Consider the following 21,615-nt stretch of genomic DNA (forward strand, 5'->3'; position numbering starts at 1 on the left):
TATGGTCTTGAACTGACCTGCCTAAAATTGTAAGAAAAAAACTTGTATAATTTTAAACAGTTAAGATGATTTTGCCAAGTATATCTCTTTTCCAGGAAATAATCTATCACTCAAGAAAAACAAGGGTTGAACGCTCCAAGTTGTTTTGGTTGTTTTTTTTTTTTTTTCAGAATCTGCTGTGTGTGGTTCTAAACTTAGTGCCTGTTTTATTTTGGTATATCAGTTCCTGACATTTCTAGTGAAACAACTGCGAGACAACATTTTCTTTCTAGGAACTAGATAAATTGTGAGCATTTGGTAGAATATTCTCTTGTGTAATCACAGTCCAGTTCTTTGGAACCAAGGCATTTGGAAAGATCTGAAAACATCTGTGAATCTGATTTTTCAAAGACTGTTTATAAAAATCTGTTCTTTGGCTGTCTGAAGGAAACTTAAATTAAGTACAAAAGAAAATTCCCTGTGATCATACTTGTTGCCAAACGAATGGCATACTTTGAAAGAAAAATAAATGGGCTAAAATAGATTCGTGGGAGAAAAAAAAATCAGCGGTTATGTAAATCTGAACTTCATTTGCAAGTAGCTAGAGTCATTGAATATAATGGCCAAGTTTTTAGAGGGATATATATTTCTACAGGGAAGAATTGTTCTTTTTGTTTAGGCTGTAGTTAACTTCTTTTTAAAACTATTTTAGGAATAAGGGAAGGATGTTAAAATACCTCTTTATTTGTAGCTTGAACAAGTTTCTCTGTCTTTAACCTCAGTTCTCTAGGGGCTTGTTCAGGGGTGTTTTTGTTAGTGGGTTTTTTGATTGGTTGCTTTGTTTGGTGTGTGGGGGAGTGTGAGGGGGTGTATTTTTGGATTTTTTGTGCTGTTCAGATACATGGCTCTGGCCCCAGAGGGAAAAAAAAAAAACAACCTTGTTTTTGTTCTTGTTCTAGATTACATATCGACTACGGTATCTCCTCCGAGCCAGGTGTGATCCTTCCCCAGTGACTAACAACACCATCCAGTTCCACTGTGATCCTAGCTTCTGGGCTCAGAATATTTTCAATCTAGGTATGATAGATTTTTATTGGTGCTTTGGTGTCTTGATCCTATTTTGAAAGCAGCTTTCTTTTTGTGATGATAGCCTCTGCCCTATTCATTTCTTCATTTACTCTGTTAAATGTATTTCCCTAACCATGAAAAACATTCAAAGTGCATTGCATGGAGAAAAGTATTATTTATGAATACTATGATAAAGTATTAACAAACTTAGCGTGTTTGAAAGGTATATGTGATGGTGAAAATAGCAGCTTTCACTTTTCTGGTCAATACTTCTAACTTCTGGCTTCTGAAACAAGGAACACAGTTTTTAACCCTATCTCACATCCAAAGAAAGGGTTCCTGCTGTCAACCAGCACTCCCAGGTCCTTTCCCATGGGACAGCTTTCAGCCAATGATGATAAGCACCCTGAGAACACAACAGCTTAGCATGAGGACTTAAAGGCTTTAGGGGTCTTTCAGGATTTTGACTGTAGTTGTATTTCCTTTCTCTCTCCACTGTTATCTGAGTGGGTGCAGAAGACTTTGTGAGATATCTGTGGGATATTTTCTGCCTTTCATCAGAAAGTGCTCTCTCAGTGTACAGAGGTGCAAATGTGTGATTCTCTACTATGTCAGAGGAAGAAAGTGTTATGGCAGTTCTTTAAGGCACACAAACTCCTTTTCCCAGACATGAGGACATTGGATGGTAGCAAGGAAATTCTCCCAGTTCCTTCTTTATAAATAATTTTCTTAGAAACAGGAGTAGAAAGTGAAACATGTTTCCAGAAACCAGCTGCCAGGTTGTGTGGTGATAACTCTGAACTGCTGCTCAGCTGAGATGTTTGTCATGAGCTGACCTTTTGCTGTGTTTGGTGGGCTCTTTTTCTTGTGTATGTTTATTTCATGAACTTCTGAAATATGGTTCCTTACAATCTGAAAAGTGCTACAATAGAAATGGCACTTGTATAATCCAGCACTGGGGTTCCTGTAACAGTTTATGTGATAGATAAAACCAAATCATGTTTATTTATCTAGTTTCAGAAATCATAGCCTTCAGGCCATTTTGTTTATGATCAGGCTTGTTCAGTTTCTGTAGATAAGCTAGATACAAGAACCAGTGAAGAAAAAATAAAGTCTGAATAAACAAGTTACTTCAGAAATGGTTTTTGAGTTCTAATCAGACCGCATGGCACTGACAGTGTGATGACATTTCTGCTAACTGCCATACTTCAGTATTGATTTTATTTATTTTGGTTCAAAGGTTCTTTGGTAATTGAAGATAAGGAAACTTCTCCACATATGCCCAAGAGCCCTGTGATGGAAGCAAACTTACAGCCAGCAGGCAGCTTACCTCCCAACCAGCTCTCCAAGTTCCCCACACAGATCAGTTTAGCTCAGCTCCGCCTCCAGCACATGCACCAGCAGGTCCTGGCTCAGAGGCAGCAAGCTCAGCGCAGAGCAGGACCAGTAGTTCTTCCAAGCCCAAGAATGCCAGGAGCCATGCAACAACCTCCTGCTTCTCATCAGGTAAGTCAGGACTGTTAGCAGAATTTGTTCTTTCCATGGCACTGAAGGAGAAAGTAAAGTAAGATAGGAAAAAAAGGAAAGCACTTAAACCTAGATCCAGAAATTCAGATATCTTCACCTTCAGCACGTAGCTATGTAGATGGTTTAGAGGGTATTTTCTTTACTTAGAAGTGAGTGGGCATTTAAACTTGCCTTGCAAAATGCATGGTAGCACCCAGCCTCTATTTATTCTTTGAAAAAATAAAGTCTTCTTGTATCCAGCCATATACAGTGCTTAGCAACCTTTTTGTGTTTTTGTCAAGTGATCAGAAAGTTAATGTAATTAATTTTTTTCCTGTGTCTATTTTGTGTAACACCCAGTGATTCTCTCACATATCTTTCAAAGTTGGAAACACTCTCACTGGCTCTTGTTATGTCTCTTCATATAATAAAGTAATTCAAAACTGTCTACTAGGTTTTGACATTGAAATTCAATGCTTTTCATCATTCAGATAAATGGTGTGGTACTATTTATTTGCATATAATTTATGAGGAGTTTCAGAAGTTTTAAAGAACCATTTAGTAAAACATGCATGGAATATAGAACAGATTTCAGCTAACTTGTAGAACTGTTTTTATTTTTTTTATGCAGGCACCTCCACGCTTGATTCATTTTCAGAATCATAATCCCAAGCCCAATGGTTCAGCTCTTCCTGCACAACAGATGAGATATCCCCAAAATCAGAACCTACCAAGGCCAGCAGTGAAGCCCAACCCATTGCAAATGGCATTCTTGGCACAGCAAGCTATAAAACAGGTAGAGTGTCTTTCCCTTTTCACTCTCCATTTAGAAATTAAACATCAAATGTGCCTTATATCATCTTTTATACTATACTTATAGAGTACTTTTCAATTACATTATTTTTCTATGACAATATGCCCTTAGTTTTTTAAATGAGATAACTGTCAAGTTGCTTTCATTTTGACAGTTCTAAGCAGCTGAAGCATTAGGGAGGTGAGCCACTGTGTGTGCTGTGCAGGTGTTTCATTCTCTTACTTGCTGTTGCTGTGGTTTCTGGTCATTTATGCAAAACTTAGCATGGCCATGGTCTGCACACTGCAGACAGTGAGTAGACAAATCAGAAAATTCCTGTTTATCTTGATAGTAGTGACTTCACCAGGAACCAGGTAGAACCTTGACTAAAAATCTGGAGCTGCCATGGTTCCACAGAGTATGGCAAATCTGAACTCTTAGAGGTGAGGGGAGAAAAGAGTCCACATTTGTGGGACCTGTGCTGCATGAGACTGATCAATGCCCAGCTGATCAGCAGCTGAACTGGGGCAGAAGCAAACACCTTGTGTGTGTTCTTGGTGTGTAGGAAGGCTCATCTTTACTAAAAAGCGTATTATTACCACCTGAGTTGCTGGGTGCAGGTAAGCAAGAAAGAATCAAATTTGTGACCCAAAAAGTGGTGTAATACCAGTTATGTTTGCAATGCTTATGATGTCAGAGAACTAATTCAGCTAAATGGAAGAAAGCTGAACAATGTCTAAGAAAACTTGTGAGAATAAAAAATAAGTCACTTCTGTTCTGTGCCTCTGAAGACTGGCCTGTTTACAAGCCTTTCTTTCAAGATATCTCATTATTCAGTAATGTCTTTCTGAAACTAGAGGCCAGTAAATAGAATGACTGACTAAAAAGGAATTGAGCAGAGTCAGATTTTGCCTGCAGTTGCCAGGAAATTCCATTAAAGTCATTGAAAACTGCATACATCTAAATGAGAAAGAAATTTGGTCTTGAAATTTGACTGTGCACTTCATATCATGGTGTTAAATGTATATGGGGATGGAGATCCAGTCAGCATTTCAAATTCTTAATGATTTTGTGTTGTTAAGGGAACATCAAAGACTTCAAGGCATGCAGGTTTATTTGGTAAAACACTGGTGCAGTTGTGCATTCAGCCTATTACCTATAATGCTTTTATTTAGCAAAAACTGTTACTTTTCTTCCACAGCACTGTCAATGAAGCATGAAATATTAATATATACTTAACACTGAGGTATAGCTTTGAATTTAAGAATTTGAATTAATTTCTTCTATTCATAGTTTTCAACTACTTGTCATCTTCCGTTGTCTTGTGAGACTGTTTCTTCAAATGAGATAACTTCAGAGTAAATCAGGAAATTTTGTGTTTGAATTCAGCTTTCTGAACCAAGCTGCTGCTTTTATCGGTATATTCAGTAGATGTGACCTGTTGCAAAGAAAAAAAATGCTAAATTGTGGGGTTTTGTCTCTTCTTTTTAGTGGCAGATCAGTAGTGGACAAGCTTCATCCACCGCTTCAACTGCAAGCAGCACAACATCGACTCCATCCAGCCCCACAGTCACCAGTGCTGCTGGCTGTGATGGGAAGAATTACGGTCCCCCTGTGATAGATTTGAGTTCCCCAGTGGGTAGCTCCTACTATCTGCCATCTCTCCCTGATGTGAGTGTAACACAGAGGCAATCTTTTACAGATTCTATTTTGAAGTCTTAACCTTTGTGAGAAATAGAAACCTTTTAGACTGAAATTCTGTTTGTCAGAATGAGACAATTCTAGGAAATAAGCAATGCAGAGTTGCCTGCACGTTGCTGGAAATACTCAGAACCGTTCTGGGGGACAGCTGTTAGGACAACTAAGAAAAGTAGGATTACAAGTTATAATTTTAATTGGACATGTTTATTTATATGCTGCATATTTTTCTGCAGCCCTCATAATGATCTTTACAAAAGTGTGTTAGCTTAGCTTTCGTTTACCAGTGTCTATAGATAGCAGTGGTTTGCTGATGGCATTTCTGGTAGATTTTTAACATTTTTTAAATTGATTTTTAACTTATTGAAAGAACTATCTTCGGTAGGTGTTATTGGTCAGCATACTGGATATATTCCTTACATCTTTTCCTTTGGGTACTTCTTTTCTTCATATATTCTCTAACATGCCTGTGAGCTGGTGATAGAAAGAGCATAGTAAGATCATAATTTCTTAACCTTCTAAGTTTCTCTTTTATACCATCTTCTGAATGGTACATGTTTGCCAGAGGTCCATGTTGGAGTTACTGAGTTGTAGGTGATTTTTTTTTTCCCCTCATAACTGCCTAACATATTGGAAGAAACCAAACATTTCCAAAAGTCAGTCTTCCTTATCAAACCAGAATGTGACATTTTTATGGAAAGTTAGAATGCTGCATTGGGAGCCCCTGGAATACAGTTCTGTTATCTGGCCTGAGCCATGGTGGAAAGAACAAGTGTTGATTTGCTGTTTCCATTTTGAGTCAGTATGCATGGCTCCTGTCCGGACGGTATGCGGGACAGATGGGATTGACTGTCCTTTGAGCTCCTTCCAGTCCTGTTCAACACCCATGGATTAAGGGGCAGTTTGTGTATAGCATATTGTCTTTTTGAGAGCATTTAATGTGAGCAAGTCTAAAGAAGGTGTGGAGATAAACTTACTTCAATGTGTGAAAGCTTGATTTAAGCCAGTGTTTGATTTAAGCCTTCTCTGTAGCCTGTGGTGAAAAATTGGTACTTACAGAATTATCTGTTCTTAAAATGGAGCCTGGTCTTGATTTGGCTATTTCATTTTCTTTTTAGGGAAAGCAAGAATATATGTTTTAAAGTAACCATCTCACTTTTGGATGGGTAAACTTTGGTGAAATTCATTTTCACTTTCAAAATAACAGCATGGCAGAGGCTTTTGGGTTTTGTTGTTTTGGAGGGGATTTTTCCTTTCTCAACACTAACTGCTTCCCTTTGCTTCCCCACCTTTTAGATTGATTGTTCAGGAAACATCACACTGGATAATGCTGTAAGGAAGGATGGCACTGCAGAGCAGAATCAGCCAAAACCCCCTTCAAACAGGACTGTGCAGTCACCAAATTCCTCAGTACCATCACCAGGCCTCTCAGGTAATTGAATGTGGTGCAATTTTCTGTTTAAGTGGTGCAATTGAAATATCAAATGTGGCAGTGTTAACATTGACATCAGAATTAACTCTGTTTTGTATTAAACATGAGAAATAAGAAAGTGAACGCAAAGTTGTAGAAGCCTGAGTAGGAGGTAGAATTGAAATAATATTTTAGCATTGTGATCAAAAGTCAAGCATCCAGATCTTAAAAACAGGGAGGGAAAAGAAAGGGTAGATTTTAGCAAATTAGATAGAAATCCATAGGAAAGTGACACTCTCAGGTGTACACCAGACTAAAACCTAGCAGCTGGGGTAAGAGACAAGTATTTGATAAAGTGAGAGAGTGTTTGACAGCAGACTAGAAATGGTGCCTTGGGTGGCACCACTGAGTGCAGCACTGACACAGGATGACCAGAGAAGTTACTGTGATGGGACCTGGAGTATCCAGGAGATTCCTGTCACCGTGCTGGTGGCTCACCATGCTGGTGGCAGCTGTTCCTCACTCCCATTTTCTGACCTGAGCTCTGGGAAGGCTGTGTGGGTGGGAATTCCCAGGGAGCACTCGTGCCATGCGGCAGTCCCATATTCCTGCAGGATAGCAGGGACAGCGGGCAGTGCACTCCCAGGCAGCACTGACCCCACTCAGGCCCCTCAGGGCTGCTGCTCAGCAATCTTCTTCACTAGGCTTTCGTCTCTCTGGGTCCCAGACCTTTGGTCTCTCTCATCTGTCCCCCAGACTTCTTCCTGCTCGCCAGTTCTGAGTTTCCTGGCAGTTCTCCTGAGAGATCTGCTTGAATTTAATAAGACAAAACTGCCTGCAGTGACCAGGTTGAGAGGTCAGCCAGGCAAGGTGCTCACCCATCAGCCTGCTTGCGTGTCACAGGCTTAGTCCTCTTTCCCTCTGTTAGCTCATGCCTCTCACCCTTTCATGAAAATGTATTTCGCACTGCAGGAGAAATTTTCCCCAAAACTCCTGTACTTCTCTGAGTTGTATCTCAGACTTGCCACAGGCCTGTGTTCTGTTCTGATCTGATCCTTCTCTCCTAGGAGGAATCAGTGTAACAAACGTACACCCTCCAATTCGTTCACCCAGTGCCTCCAGTGTTGGGAGCAGAGAGAGGTAAGGAAAGAGTGAGAGAGAAGAAAACGTAACTTCCACCTCCACAGAACATGCCTCAGTCTCTTCTCTCTTTAATGCATAAAGATGTCGGTTTGTCTCACCTTCCCTGTTAACAGGTCAGGCCTGATGGTTGTTAAGCACTCTTTGCATTCTAAAAGCAGTAATTTCATTTGTAATGTAGTAATGGAACATCTAAAGACTCTGTAAATGATGGCTAGGTTGGTGTTATTAAAAGAATACCATTTATAAATTAGGTTTTAAGTTCAGAAAAATTGGCTAAAGGAAAAAGCTGCATATTGAAAGCCCTTATGGAACTATAAATTACTTCAGATTTAAGGAACTGATGCTACAAAGAAGTTTATTAAGCATTTTCTGCTGCAATACAGTTAAGTGATCACTAGATATCTACTGAAAGTCTACACAAATGTTTGTATCCCTTACTGATAGAATATTAATGAACAAATATATTTACACAGTGTTGTTTAAAGAGTGCAGATCCATTAATGCATTGCAATAAATTAGAGCATATATCTGACATGAGATTAATTTTTCATGCAGAATAAAATCAGATGACATTCATCCTACTTGCAGGTGCTTTTTATTCTGGAATACCTTTTGCTCTATTCCATTTACATGGTGTGAAGGATTCTTATAAACAGTTTAAATTAACACTTTAAATGGTTGTTTGAAGAGTCTTTACTTGCATTTAAAAATGTGATTTGATATGCTGCTGCTTGAATTAATTTTGTTAGATTTAAATTCTTCATTTTTATTTAAAAAGATAAGCAGGCATTTTCAAGTTTGATTGTCCATTCTCATCCTGTTAGGACTAAATACATGAAGAGAGAGAGATATATTTCTAAAAGTAGGGTCCAAATTTTGGTGGAGTTGTGAGGCTCTCAGAAAGTTTTCCAAGATAATACACGTATTTACATTATCTGCCTTATTCCTTTGTGTACTTTACAACATTCAGTGGAGGTGCTTTTTTTGTGTATGATTTGAAAGAAACTGAGATTATTTGCAAATTTTTCAGTAATGGGTCAGACCATGAGTAATTCTTTAGTTTTGGAGCTGCACCCTTAAGATTTTGCCATTTGGTAATGCTTTTTCAGTATACATCAAAGGAAATAAGCTTGGATGTTGCATTCCATAAAGGGAATACTACTCAGGATTCAAAGAAACAAAGTAGATGAACATCCTGAGGTCTTGCAAAGCATCAGTGTACAAAAGGTGTCCAGTTCTGATTCCAAATTTCCTTTTTTCCCCTGCCTCTTTCCTGTCATTTACAGTTCTGGCTCCTCCAGCAGGCCACCAGGAGCTGACTCTACACACAAAGTCCCTGTTGTTATGTTGGAGCCGATCAGAATTAAACAGGAGACAAGTGCATCAAACGAGAACTTTGATTTCCCAATTGTTGTCGTGAAGGAAGAGACGGAGGAGGAATCCCGGCCTCGGAATGTAATATTTACAGCTAGAAAGATCTTCTTTCTCTTCAGAGAAAGATACCCTTTTCAGAGGGTATTTTGTATTTATGGGGACTAGAATAATTTACTTGTATTCTGTTGGGAACTGGTTCAGGGGAAAGCTAAAAAGCTGTAAAAGGAAGAGGTGAAATTCAAAATCAAACTAGCCCTACTGCCAACTAAATTAAATGGTGTGATCAGACTGCTTTTATCCATTCAAAAACCTGGGAAGTCCAGGAATAACTTGCAGAGATGAAATTTTGAGGTGCTGCTATTAAGTGTTTCTAGTCATAATGCAGGAATATCCATAAACAAGGTACTAGATTTTTGGGCCATCAGAGATAGATTTTTTATTGGTGGAGCAGTAAATAGTCTTTCATAGCTAATTTCTTGTGTTCATTTGCCTGTTTTATAGAGTGTTAGTAATTTCTGCATGCATGTTGCAAGTTGAATGGCTGCTGGGATGTAAATCTGTTATTCAGGTCAGTTTGCACGTTTTTAGGGTCATGTAAATTCACATAAATACTGTAATCTGACTTCCTTTGTTTCTTCCTGCAGTCCATACTTACTTCCTTGCTGCTGGATACCAGTCACAATTCCACTTCTGAGGAAGCTATGCTAAGAACAGATGCACCAGACAGCACAGATGACCAGCCAGGGGCACTGCAGGAGAGCACATTCCCAGGGAAAACAGGATGGATGGGATCCTCCCACACTGCCGAGGGCAGAAAAGAGGATGATCCCAATGAAGATTGGTGTGCTGTATGTCAAAACGGAGGGAAGCTCCTTTGCTGTGAGAAGTGTCCCAAAGTATTCCATCTTTCTTGTCATGTCCCTACGCTGATGAGCTTTCCAAGGTAATTGACTATTTCAATTCCATCTAAAATTGCACTAAAAGACATTAGACTTGTATTGTGAAACCCAGGGTAAGAAGTTCCAGTCTAAGAGGAAGAGCAGTGGCTTGTTTAAAGTCTTGTATCCAGGAGTTTTACTAGTTGGATAAAATCTGAATTTTCATGAAACTTGAGCTTAATTGTATATTTTTCTACAAAACCTAGTAAAACTCTTACCTTATTTGACAATTAAGCAAGATCACATTTAGGGCATCTTATTAAAACTAGGGCACAGAATTAGTAATGTGTCATAAAATGTTTTAGGAGTGACTGAAAATAGTTAAATTTCTTAATAATAATGACTTAAAAAAAAAAATTAAGACATGTCTACAGGAAAAATCTGAATTACTATAGTATTGAATACCATACTTCAGTGATAAACATGGCTACATTCCAGGCATGGGATGTGTAGCAACTGACATATTTTATAACAGTCAGTGTTGAAACAAGCATCAGGCTTTCTTGATTGGCTGTTACAAAACCATTGCTCAGTTTCTTGACTTTTAAAGTCAAGTCCTAAGTAGATTCTTGTTATAAGCATTACTGGAGTTTTTTCTGGAATTAGTGTCTTTGATTAAAATAAAGGGCATTTGTCAATGCCCCAGCTTGGAAATGCCATGCAATAAGCTTGTTGTTATTAGAGGATAAAAACATTGGTCATAACATGCTCATTGGTTAATGCTTTTATAAGTATTAGCTTTTCTGATTAAATATCAGCATAGTTTACTGGTGTAAAACATTTGGATAGCAACTTAGATTAGCACGTTGATCATCTCTGTGCTACTCTGAACAGGCATACTTCTGGAAGTATATCTTTCTTTTAAATGTCACATAAAATGTCATTTTTATGTGCCACTTGAAACGGCACATAAAAATATCTCTCTTACTTTTTAAACTTCAATTTCCAGGGTTTTTTATTAAAACAATGTTATGTTACAGCTTTATGCCATAAGGAAAACCAGTAAGGTTACAATAAGCATTTAAATTAAGAAATAGTCTTTCTGGAAAGGAAACAAAAAGTAATCTTGAAGTAGGTAGATAACTATGCTTTACAAGATTTTGTTTCTATTAAAATGAAATATTCAATAGCAAGTCTTTAAAATGTTTCATATTTACTGGATCATTCAGTGGAAATTGCGATGATGATGTCTGAGGCCAAGAGAGCCAAAAACCACTTTGGTGGCAGGTGTTCAGGTCTGTAAAGGTGCTTTGTGTTCCTGGGCTCCAGCGCCCAGTCAGGTGAAGTTTCCTCCTGACTTCTGATATATCAGGTTTTGGTTCTCATCTTTGTGGGGTTGATTGCTTTTTTTTTTTTTTCCTCCCTAAGTTTGACAAACAAACTTTAGTCTCTTAGCATTAGTTCCTTCAAACACACAAAATAATTTGTTAGTGTGTCAGCAGTGTCAGTCTGCTCCTTTCATGGTTGCTTTTTGTTCCTGTTTCAGGTGGATAGAGCAATTTCATAGGTTCATAGAGTCACAGGGTGTTTTGGGTTGGAAAGGAATTTTAAGGACCGTCTAATTTGATCCCCCCTGCAATGTTCAGGAACATCTTCAACTAGATCAGGTTGCTCAAAGCCCCATCCAAGGTGGCCTTCAATGTTTCCAGGAACAAGGCATCCACCACCTCTCTGGGGAGCCTGTGTTTTTCACAGTCCTCATTGTGAAAAACTTGTTTGTTGTATCCAGTCTGAATTGACCCTCTTTCAGTTTAAAACAATGTTCCCGTGTAGATTTATAAAGCATTTTTTTGCATTTTTTCCTTCATTCCAACCTGTCACATTCTTCCTGCTTCTTGGATGTTTTAATGCATCAGTCCTCTAGTTTGTTCCTTGTTATCTTGTATCACAAGATCTTTAGGTCATAGCCTGTGTATCTGTCACATTTCTGTAAGGCTAGTCCAGGCAGAGGTGACACTGTCATAAATCACTCTGTGAAGTTAAGACAGCAGAAAGTAAAACTTCTTGAAGCAAAATGCTCATCATTCACCACTGCATGCCAAAACTGGCAGATAGTGAAAATCTTTGGATCAGTCTGAATAGAAAACAGTAAGATTTTCTTTTAAATCTGTGAATTCCTCTGCCTTACTACTGAAATGAAATATAGGGTGCTTCAGAAATCACTTCCCATTTATGATGACTTTATCAAAACATACCTCTGGGTACAGACGTGCAGTTGGTCTCAGAACTGCTTATTGCTGGAGTCTTTCTTGTGTGACGATTCAGCCCTCTGGTGGTCACCTGCAAGTGTGCAGTTCCTCTCTTATAGTAAAAAATAGACTCTTCCTAGTTATTTTCAAAACTCTCAAAGTCATAAATTATGTTCAACAATCAGCAGACATAGCTTGCAGAACTAATTATCTCACGCTGACCTTTAAATCCCCAGTATTGTCTTAAGCAAACTGGTAAAATCATGACTATCTGAACATTTTAGGGAGTGAAATATTTTCAGTTTTACAAAGAATCCTGTCTATGGTAATCTATATAGATTGGTAATGTGCTGTAGATCAAACTTTTAGAGGGCATGTAGTTCTTACCATATAAGACTAACACTTTTCCTTCTGTTCAGTCTATATGACTCCTTCAGTCTCTCTGTGGTTATGGTTGTGCAGGGCTCTTCATAGTGCTATCCTTAAATCCTGTGAATTCAAGTGAAAAAATTCAGTATTGACAAAGGTAGAGTCCATCTGTCTGTCTTTCTGCTAGGACACCATTAATGACACCAGTGCCACTAAAAGGAAACAAAGTTGTAGTAAAGTGTTTTTGCCAGCAGTCTTTTGTACCACCACCAAGAAAACAACAGAGATGCAGAGAAAACCCACCCCACAGACGAGGGATTTACCCAGAAATATGTGGAAAGACTTCTGGCAAAGGAGTGCTCCCTCACTGAGGTCAATGTGTCTGTTTGTCTTTAGTGGAGAGTGGATTTGTACATTCTGTCGAGATCTGTCCAAGCCAGAAGTTGAATATGACTGTGATAAACCCGCTCACAGCTCTGAAAAAAGAAAATTGGAAGACACCGTGGGTTTGGCACCCATAGACCGTAGGGTAAGGACAAAATTATTATTTAAAACTTCGAAGCTGAAACAATTTTTAACTGTCTTAAAAACTTTGTCAGTGTTTACTTGTTTTCAGCTGGCAACTTATGTAAATACACTGAAATTAGTATTTCATTTGGCATCTTATTCTACATGTAGAACCATTTATGGAAGAGTAGCAGAAGGAGACTCCCAGGCTAATGATGTATGACACTGATTATGTGGGCAATTATGATGAGATTTATTTCTGATACAGTATCTAAATATTGCCAAAGCAATGCATAATTTAAGCAGGTCTGAAGTGCTATAACATAGACAGAGTCAGCTGGAAACTCTGCAGGTTTGCAGAAAGCACAGTTGCAAAGCAGCAAAGCACCCATGGAGCTGCATTAGGATTTTATCTCCACCTTTTACTCAGCTGTCCAAACCTGAGTGTTCCCATCCTCGGGCTGGATGTACCCTGCGGGTGTCTCCCTGCAGGGGTGGGATCTACCTGGAAGCTGCCCTGCAGCCTTGGGAGGTCACTTTGCCATTTGGCCCAGTCTCCAGGAGCATTTTGTACCCTTTTGCAGGCCCATGTATACCAAGATCAATCACAACCATCACCACTCCCCCACCCTTGGAATGCATTAATTACGCAAGTATAATTAATTAAGACAGTTTTTCCTGCAATGCAGTTCTCCTCTGTGATCTTGGGACAGATCACATTGCCCATCAATTGTGTGTGTGTGTGGAGAACATACTTTGTCACACGATTCTTTATATGTTCTCTACTTGTATTTTGCATTAAATCTAAGTTATAAACCCTGCAAAGATTCTGATAAGGAATCAGCAAGCATAAAAATCACAGAAGTATTTTTTAGCATCTCTTTCAAGGCTCAATATCCAGTTTAACATATTTGTATACACAAAGAAAAAGGGAGAATACTGAGATCTGTATTTTTTGTAGTTTCTGATTTTGGAATAAGCCATGTAGGATTCCTGAATTACCTGGATATCTATTTTTCTTGGCACAGAAGTGTGAAAGACTGCTGCTATACCTCTACTGTCATGAAATGAGTCCTGCCTTTCAGGATCCAGTTCCTCCTACAGTATGTACCTCACTTCTTTCTATTGTATGTTAGCAGCATATTTGGCATGTTTCTAGTGGCATTCTAAAGTTCATTGTCAGAAGTCAAATTCCACAGACATTCAGTGCATTTAATATGTTTGATTTTATTCAAACTGTCTGAAGGGGAAAATTAAAAGTTGAAGCATTGGGTTGGCAGGGGATTTACAAGTAAAGTTCCACAATAACTGATTTTACTTAATACTTCAAAAATAGTTTTAAAAAGTAAGTTCTAACACTGCTAACTTCATATCCTGAGTTACATCACTGAGAAGGTACATTGGGATATATCTTGCAGTTTTAAACATTACATGATTTTGAGAATTGGGGTACTCCGTAGTACTAATACAAAATTGAATCTCTTGCTGACTTGAAATTTGTCAGTTTAAAATGGTAAACAGTACTTGGGTGCAATAGAAGTCCAAGGCTATAAAGATCAGATGAAAAGATGTTCTTCATGACAAGGCAGTGGGCAAGACAAGTCAATGGGGAAAGAGTTCATCAAAAAGCTGTATGTTCCTATGCAGCCTTTACTCCATTTGAATGAGTTTACTAATAAGAAGTGGCACAAGAGATTGATTATTCATATTATGGTCATGCATTACTAAATTCAGGTACTAAAAACATTAATCCAGTTAGGAGAAAGCAGGAAAAAATACAAATATACTGGGTTTTGTTCTTATTTACTTTCTTATTCTTTCTAAAGAACAAAAAATCTTAATCCTACAGCTACAGTTCGGGTATGAAAACCATTGATATCTCTGAAATTTGCCACCATTTCAAAGGACTTATTTCATATGGTGGTCCTGAGAATGAAACTTAATAAATAGCTTATTTGACTACACCTAAAATAACATCCAAACCAACTCATTTTCTCTATTATATGTAGCTAGTGGAGGTTTTATGTGCTTCTCTTTGATTTTAAAATAGGCATTGGAAAGAGTATATTTTAGCCAACAAATTGTCATACATCACTGTTATTCCAGAAACTGTCTGCATGTATGCTAAAGTGCAATTCTTCAATCTTTTGAGTTGTACTTTGATGATGATACTAAATCTTGCCTACTCCCTCAAATCTAAAGACTTATGAAACAATAAATTATGACCATTACTGCATTTTGGATTTTTTTTTACCCACTTAGGTCCCTGATTACTACAAAATAATCAAGAAACCCATGGACTTGTCAACCATCAAGAAAAGACTTGAAGTGACCAATTCATTCTACACAAAGCCAGAAGATTTTGTGGCTGATTTCAGATTGATTTTCCAAAACTGTGCTGAATTTAATGAGGTTAGAAAAGTACATATTTTATCAGCTTTGTTGGCTTAGTTGCTTTCAGTATAACCGTAATGGGGGTACAGCTTATAACACAAGAATTTATTGTATTAAACTTACTTGATGATGAGACTGCAGTGAAAACAGATTAGATTTAACACTGCTGTGTCTGAGATAACTCTGCAGTGGACATCTCTCCATAGAAGGGAGGAGGATGGTAACAAGCACAGCTGAATGGCCTGACAGCAGCTAAAGACAAGGACAATTTTTTATCATATAGGTTAATGGTGAGCATTATGATCTAAAAATTGGTTTTGTCCTGCTTGTGTCAGATCTTAAATTCAGTGGGGTTTCCATTCTGGGAGCTCTGTACTCACTCTAAGGATTTCAATAATTTGTTATTATCCCCTAGTGTACATAAGGGAACATGTGGTGAAATAGGGATGCAGGTTCTGAGTGTACCACAAAATGAGAGTTACAGTGGGAATAAAGGCTGCTCCAACTGGCCTCCATGGGGTTCTCATCCAGTCACCCTTGAGAGCAAGGACTTACTCCTACACTGGTGGTACCAGCTTCAGGGAACTGGTAGCTGTGGTGGCTGCGGATGACTTTAGGACTGCTCAGTCTTCCATGTTACAGTCATTGTCTACCAAGTAATATTTTCAGTGTTACTAAAAAAACCTGTAAGCTAGAGAAGTTTCTAACACCGTGAGGCCATATCTGTTGCACAGCACAACTCTGACCCCAGTCAGGATTTAAGAGTTCTTAGAACCTTTATACAGCTTTGAGTTCCCAGGCAGTGTGGCTTTTGTGGTCAACTGCCAGAGAAAAAAAACTCATAGGTGGCCCTCGCTGTGTATTTTTGTGCTCTTTGGGGCCCTGTGCTCCATAGCCATTCTTATTGATGAGTGATTTTTTTTTGTAGTTGGTACCTAGAAGACCTAATGCAATCTAAGCACAAAGCTATTTCACGATGCACTGATGTTGTTAATTCACCCAACAGCCTGACTCAGAAGTGGCTGATGCTGGCATGAAACTCGAAGCCTACTTTGAAGATCTTCTAAGGAACCTTTATCCTGACAGAAAGTTCCCTGTACAGCCAAACAGCCAGAGTGAAAAAGATAATCCAGAATTTACCGAAGACTCGGACGATGACTTTGTACAGCCCCGGAAAAAACGCCTCAAAGGAGAAGAGCGTCAGTTGCTTAAATGAGCCACATGTGTTACTACAGAAAGTTTTTTAAAAACTGAGAATATTTATCACAGGTATCACTGTTTGGATTTGTAAGTTTGTGACTATTTACTAGACTTTCTACCCCCTGTCTGAAACAAATCTAATGGAGATTAAGGCATGTGAAGAGCTTCTTTGAAGTTCAAACTTTTCATCGCTTTTCTGGAGCACCTCAGAAATTGCTGTTTGCGTGGGGTGACAGCTGTTTAACTTTGCTTTGAAGAAGTTTGTACGGAATTGAACACAACATGAGTTCAACATGTGGCTTTCTGAGTTTAAAGGAAATGTAATCTCACCAGACTTTTAATTTTACCAAAGGCATGTAGCTGGCCATAATTTGATCTCTCTGTACTGTATTTAATACAAGCCATGAAAAAAGATGATGTAATGTTATTGTCCTGCAGTACTGGTTGGTATGAGAGTGTAGTTGCCCCCAAAGAAGTTACTGAAAAATTTCAAATGTAAGGGAGAGGATATTAAAAATAACTTAAAACAAACAAACAAACAAACAAAAAAAAAAAAAGAGGAATTTGTGTGAGTTTATAGTGGAGGAAGGACAGAATATTTTGATTTGCACCATTTTTCTCACCACCAGCAGGAAACAATGGTATTTCTATACCTATTTTGTTCAACAGGTGTCTCAAATGTGATGTACCTCTGTTTAATGAAGTTGGTGGGAAAGTCTTAAGTGGAAAAATGTTTGTTTGCAAAACCAGTCATTTTTGTGAATTTTTAAAGAGGGGAGAAAAAGCATCCTGTCTGCAATCTCTTGTTCTTTTCCCATGCTTCTAATTATGTCACAACGCAAACAGTATTCCCTTGGGAGTACACAAATTTGTAGAGAAGGATACTGTTCTTCAGCTTTCCATCTGTCCCTGATCACCAGAAAATGAGGATGAATTACCTTATTTTATTCCATCTACTTTCCAGGAGCTCTGACAATAACCTTGGGATTGCTTCTGCCCTTGGAGCACACCACCAGTGGGACCCGTGAAAGTTTTCCATCAGTTCAGTGGTTCCAGCTGGCTCCCTGAAAAACTCCAAATTTCATCCAAACAAAATTTCATCCTACTCTAACCTTTTATTTAAAGGCCTCTCTGAGGGCATTGCTTGGGGTTTCATTTCTGGGGGGAAGATTCCCTTGGCTTTAATGCTGCTGAGGAATGATGTCCCCAGGCTGGAAGGGAAGGGGTTTGGGGGGCTGGGACACACCTGGGGGTGTGCAGGAGCTCCGGGAGGTCGGCACCGGGAATTGCTGCCTGAGCCCCTCCTCAAACGCATCGCGCTGACATTCCCAGGCAAGGCCAGCTGTTCCAGCTGTTCCTCGGTAATTCTGGGCTGTGGGTGGGGTCTGTCCGGGCTGCAGCAGCTCCGGAGCCTGTTGGAGCAGCCCCTGGCCGAGGAGCCGCAGGCAGCCCTTGATCCACGTCCATCCCAGCGCCCATCCCCGGGATGTGGGTGTGGCACGCTGCCTGCCACGGGCAGGACACTGAGGCACAGCTCCTTCCCTGCAAACACCAGGGCAGGAGGTGCTGGGTCCCTTCCTGGGGCTCCTGGCCTCCTATGCCCCGCATTCCCAGCCAGCTGGGACCCACTGAGGAAGCACCAAGGAACGTTCCTGGCAGGGAGGGGGAGTCACCAAGGGCTCCGTGCAGCTCTGGGCCAGAAAAGTGGCCTCAGCCTCAGCACCTGCAGTGATTTTGGGCTGTGAACACTCACCTGCAGGAAACAACCCTCTGCAGGTGCAACCAGCCCTGACACTCTGCTGAAGAACTCTGCCCATGGACCAAGTGAACCCTCAGGACTTGTCCTGCTCATTTCTCCTTGGAAAGGGACATGGAATGATCACCTTTACAGCTGTTGGGTAAATCCTGGAAAGGGCAGGAAACCAAGGTTATTGAAGAGTCTTGTGCTGTCCTGTGAGACACCAGCCCCTCCTGCTCTAGAGCCAGTCTAGGGGCTGGTGTGAAAGCCTTCCTCCCTCCAGCTGCACCCCCTCCCCGGGACCCTCTCCTCTGGACTGGGGCCCGAGGGGGCGGGGGGGGGAGGTCCAGGAGGGGAGGGCCGCTCATGTGTTTTTTATGTCTGTTCACGCCGCAGAGCGACATGACCCCCTCTGCTGCCCCCGCCCCCCCGGGCTCCGGTCTGGAGGAGGGGAAAACTCTTGGGATCAGGCAGTGTCCCAAAGAGCTGGCGGTGCCCAGCATTCCTGGCTGGAATTTGGGAATCCCAGCAGAGCCCTTCCATAGTGTCCCCATGGAGCTGACACTGTCCAGCATCCCTGTCCAGGGTTTGGGGGTTCCAGCACAGCCCCCCAGCCACTGCTTCCTCCAGTCCCCTTTAACCAGGATCATTTTTTGGGCTGGGGGCACCCAAACCCAGCAGAATTTGCTTTCACCAGCTTTGGGGGATCTCCCCTCCTCACTGAATTCCTGCTCCCAAATCCCAGCCTGAGGCTCAGCTTCCTGTCCCCTCAATCCCTCTGAGGAACTGGACTTGGATTCCCAATCCAGCAGGGCAGGAATGCTGTTTCTCCTCACTGTGTATCCTGATTGCATGAATTGCTTAAGGAATAATTCAAAGAAATTCCGAGAATGAAGAGACCAAGGAAGAGCTGCCAGCTCCAACCAAGGGCTGCTCAAACCCCTTCTCAATTATTTGCTTTAATTAACCAATGCAAATGAACCAGTCCAGACCACATGGATACAGCTTTATTCTTTTTAATGAAATTATAAACACTGCAGAATATAAATGAACACTTTTAACCTCAAAACTCTTCTAGGAGATAGGGCAGGGGTGCATTGCACCCCCAAAGTGAGGATTGGGAGAACCGGGAGAAAAGAAAATGCAGCCTGAGATTCCTGGGAGATTGGTGCAGCTTCTGCCAGCCAGAACAATCCTGGGTCTGAGCACACCTGCGGGATGTCAGCAATGTCCTCCTGGGCCTTTTTATTAAAAGCACATTTCCACAGAGAATCAATGAAATGCAGAAAAATAAATGGAAACGGAAAGGAGCAGCTCCCCCAGCCCATCAGGCTGCAGCATCCAAAAGAAAATGAACAGAGAGATTACGGATTAGGGATTGGGGGGACCACCCCAAATCCCGAATTCCCCATGTGGAATACCACTCTGCTTTGCTCTGTAAATCACCGCTTCTCTCGCTGGACAAACCCTTCAGCTTTGCTTCCAATCCAGCGAGTTCCCAGCTGTGGCCGCCAGGATTCTCCGCAGCTTGTCCGGGCGGGATGCAGGGGGAGCGGCAGGGAATTGCCGTGGGAGCTGCCCAGGAGCTCCCGGTCCTGCCCCGTGCCTGCAGCCCAGCCGGAATCTCTGCCCACGGCTCCCAGGCTGAGCCCACAGCTCCCTGCGCCGCTGCCCCGGGAGCGTCCCTGCGGTGCCAGCGGGAACGGAGCCTCTCCGGGACACGGACCGAGCATCCCGGGGACAAAAGGAGTTCTCAGCCTCCAGCCTGGCCCAGCAACTGTGCCTGGTGGTCGCTGGGAAAGCCCCGGCAGAGGCCAACTTGTCCAGAGGCCATTCCTGCAAAATCAGGGGGAAACAGGGATGAACCTTGGAGCTCCCGAAGTTATCCAGGAGCTTTGCCAAAAGACTGGAAGAAAAACTCACATCCCCAGCAGAGCTAAAACCAGAGGGGAAAATGCAGCCCGAGGTGATGAAAAGAGAAGGGAATGATTGGAAGCATTTGAAATGGGTAAAAGGAAATGGCCTGAGGCGATCCCAGGGGAGGTTTAGGCTGGATATTGGGAAGTCTCACAGGGGAAAGGCTGTCCAGCCCTGGCACAGCGCTCAGGGCACTGGAGGGATTTAAAGCCGTGTGGATGTGGCATTTGGGGACGTGGGACAGTGGTGGCCTCAGCAGCACTGGGGAACGGTTGGGCACCGAGATCTCACAGGGCTCCTCCAACCTGAAGGATTCCATGATTCCAAGGACACCCTGAACCAGCACAGACACACCTATGCTTGCTGCAAGCATCATTTCCCTTCCTCTCCTTCGCTTGGCTGCCAAATATTCCCTGGTTACAGGGAACACAGGAACAGTCCTTGCTGTGGGAGAGGCCAGCAGGATTAGATCAATTCCCTTCAGAAAGAGCTGACAGGATCCAGCCAGTCCTGTCCCAGCTGCTTGGGAAGCTCCCAGCCCCTTCCAGCAGCAAGAGAGGGAAATCACCTCGTGCCGAGGGACAGTGACACGAGAGCTGTGGGGAGAGAGCGGCAGAGACGGGAGAGGAACAACACCAGAGCTTTCCAAAGGGAGCACCTGCCTGATCAACCTCCAGGACCTGTGGAAAACATTTCCAGCTGAGCTGTGAGTCCATCTACTCCTGTCTTCCACTCACTGAACTTTCAGCCATGGCCAGGAGCTGCTCTGGATGGAAGGTCCCCTTTGTGTCCATGGATGTGGCTTTTCACTCACTGCCCCTGTGGTCTATGGAGAGCCAAAGGGGAAGAAAAGGATTGAACAGGGAATAAAGTATCCATAAATACAGCAGATATGGCCACATGCCCTCACTGAGGTCATGTAACAAATAGTATCCCAAGCTATTGTGATTCAAGTCCCTTTTAGCTGGGAAAAGCAAGAAACATTCCTGGTCCCCATCTCTGACTCCTTCCCTTTGCAGTACCTGTCACCCTGGAGTGCCAGGACAACGGGAAATGGCTTCCCACTGACACAGGGCAGGGATAGATGGCATCTTGGGAAGACATTGTTCCCTGTGAGGGTGCTGAGCCCCTGGCACAGGGTGCCTAGAGAAGCTGTGGCTGCCCCTGGATCCCTGGCAGTGTCCAAGGCCAGGCTGGACGGGGCTTGGAGCAAGCTGGGAGAGTGGAAGGTGTCCCTGTGGAACTGGATGGGCTTTAAGGTCCCTTCCCATCCAAACCATTCTAGGATTCCATGATTCTACACAAGAGGACCGGTGCTCAGCTTTGAGCTGGGAAGTTTAGTTTGATCATTTAGTTGACTCCCTAAGTCCAAGCCACTAATGTTTTAGGGA

At 41.6% G+C, this 21,615-nt stretch overlaps 1 protein-coding gene and 1 long non-coding RNA gene across 2 annotated transcripts in view; one reads left to right on the forward strand and one right to left on the reverse strand.

Moving 5' to 3' along the window:
- TRIM24 (tripartite motif containing 24) overlaps positions 1–17,356 on the forward strand; it is a 55,318-nt gene extending 37,962 nt beyond the window's left edge. Inside the window, exons 8-19 of the mRNA XM_021539203.1 lie at positions 939–1,056; positions 2,288–2,553; positions 3,185–3,349; positions 4,838–5,017; positions 6,341–6,476; positions 7,523–7,595; positions 8,885–9,053; positions 9,617–9,915; positions 12,865–12,997; positions 14,004–14,078; positions 15,238–15,387; positions 16,376–17,356. Coding sequence (XP_021394878.1) covers positions 939–1,056; positions 2,288–2,553; positions 3,185–3,349; positions 4,838–5,017; positions 6,341–6,476; positions 7,523–7,595; positions 8,885–9,053; positions 9,617–9,915; positions 12,865–12,997; positions 14,004–14,078; positions 15,238–15,387; positions 16,376–16,585 — 1,974 coding nt within the window. The 3' untranslated portion in view covers positions 16,586–17,356. The remainder of the gene's footprint in view (positions 1–938; positions 1,057–2,287; positions 2,554–3,184; positions 3,350–4,837; positions 5,018–6,340; positions 6,477–7,522; positions 7,596–8,884; positions 9,054–9,616; positions 9,916–12,864; positions 12,998–14,003; positions 14,079–15,237; positions 15,388–16,375) is intronic.
- Positions 17,357–20,398: 3,042 nt separating this feature from the next.
- LOC110479031 (uncharacterized) overlaps positions 20,399–21,615 on the reverse strand; it is a 76,221-nt gene continuing 75,004 nt past the window's right edge. The window contains exon 3 of the long non-coding RNA XR_002466853.2: positions 20,399–21,050. This is a non-coding gene — a long non-coding RNA (uncharacterized LOC110479031). The remainder of the gene's footprint in view (positions 21,051–21,615) is intronic.

The sequence above is a fragment of the Lonchura striata genome, chromosome 5 (genome assembly GCF_046129695.1).
Source record: "Lonchura striata isolate bLonStr1 chromosome 5, bLonStr1.mat, whole genome shotgun sequence".
NCBI classification, from domain to species: domain Eukaryota; kingdom Metazoa; phylum Chordata; class Aves; order Passeriformes; family Estrildidae; genus Lonchura; species Lonchura striata.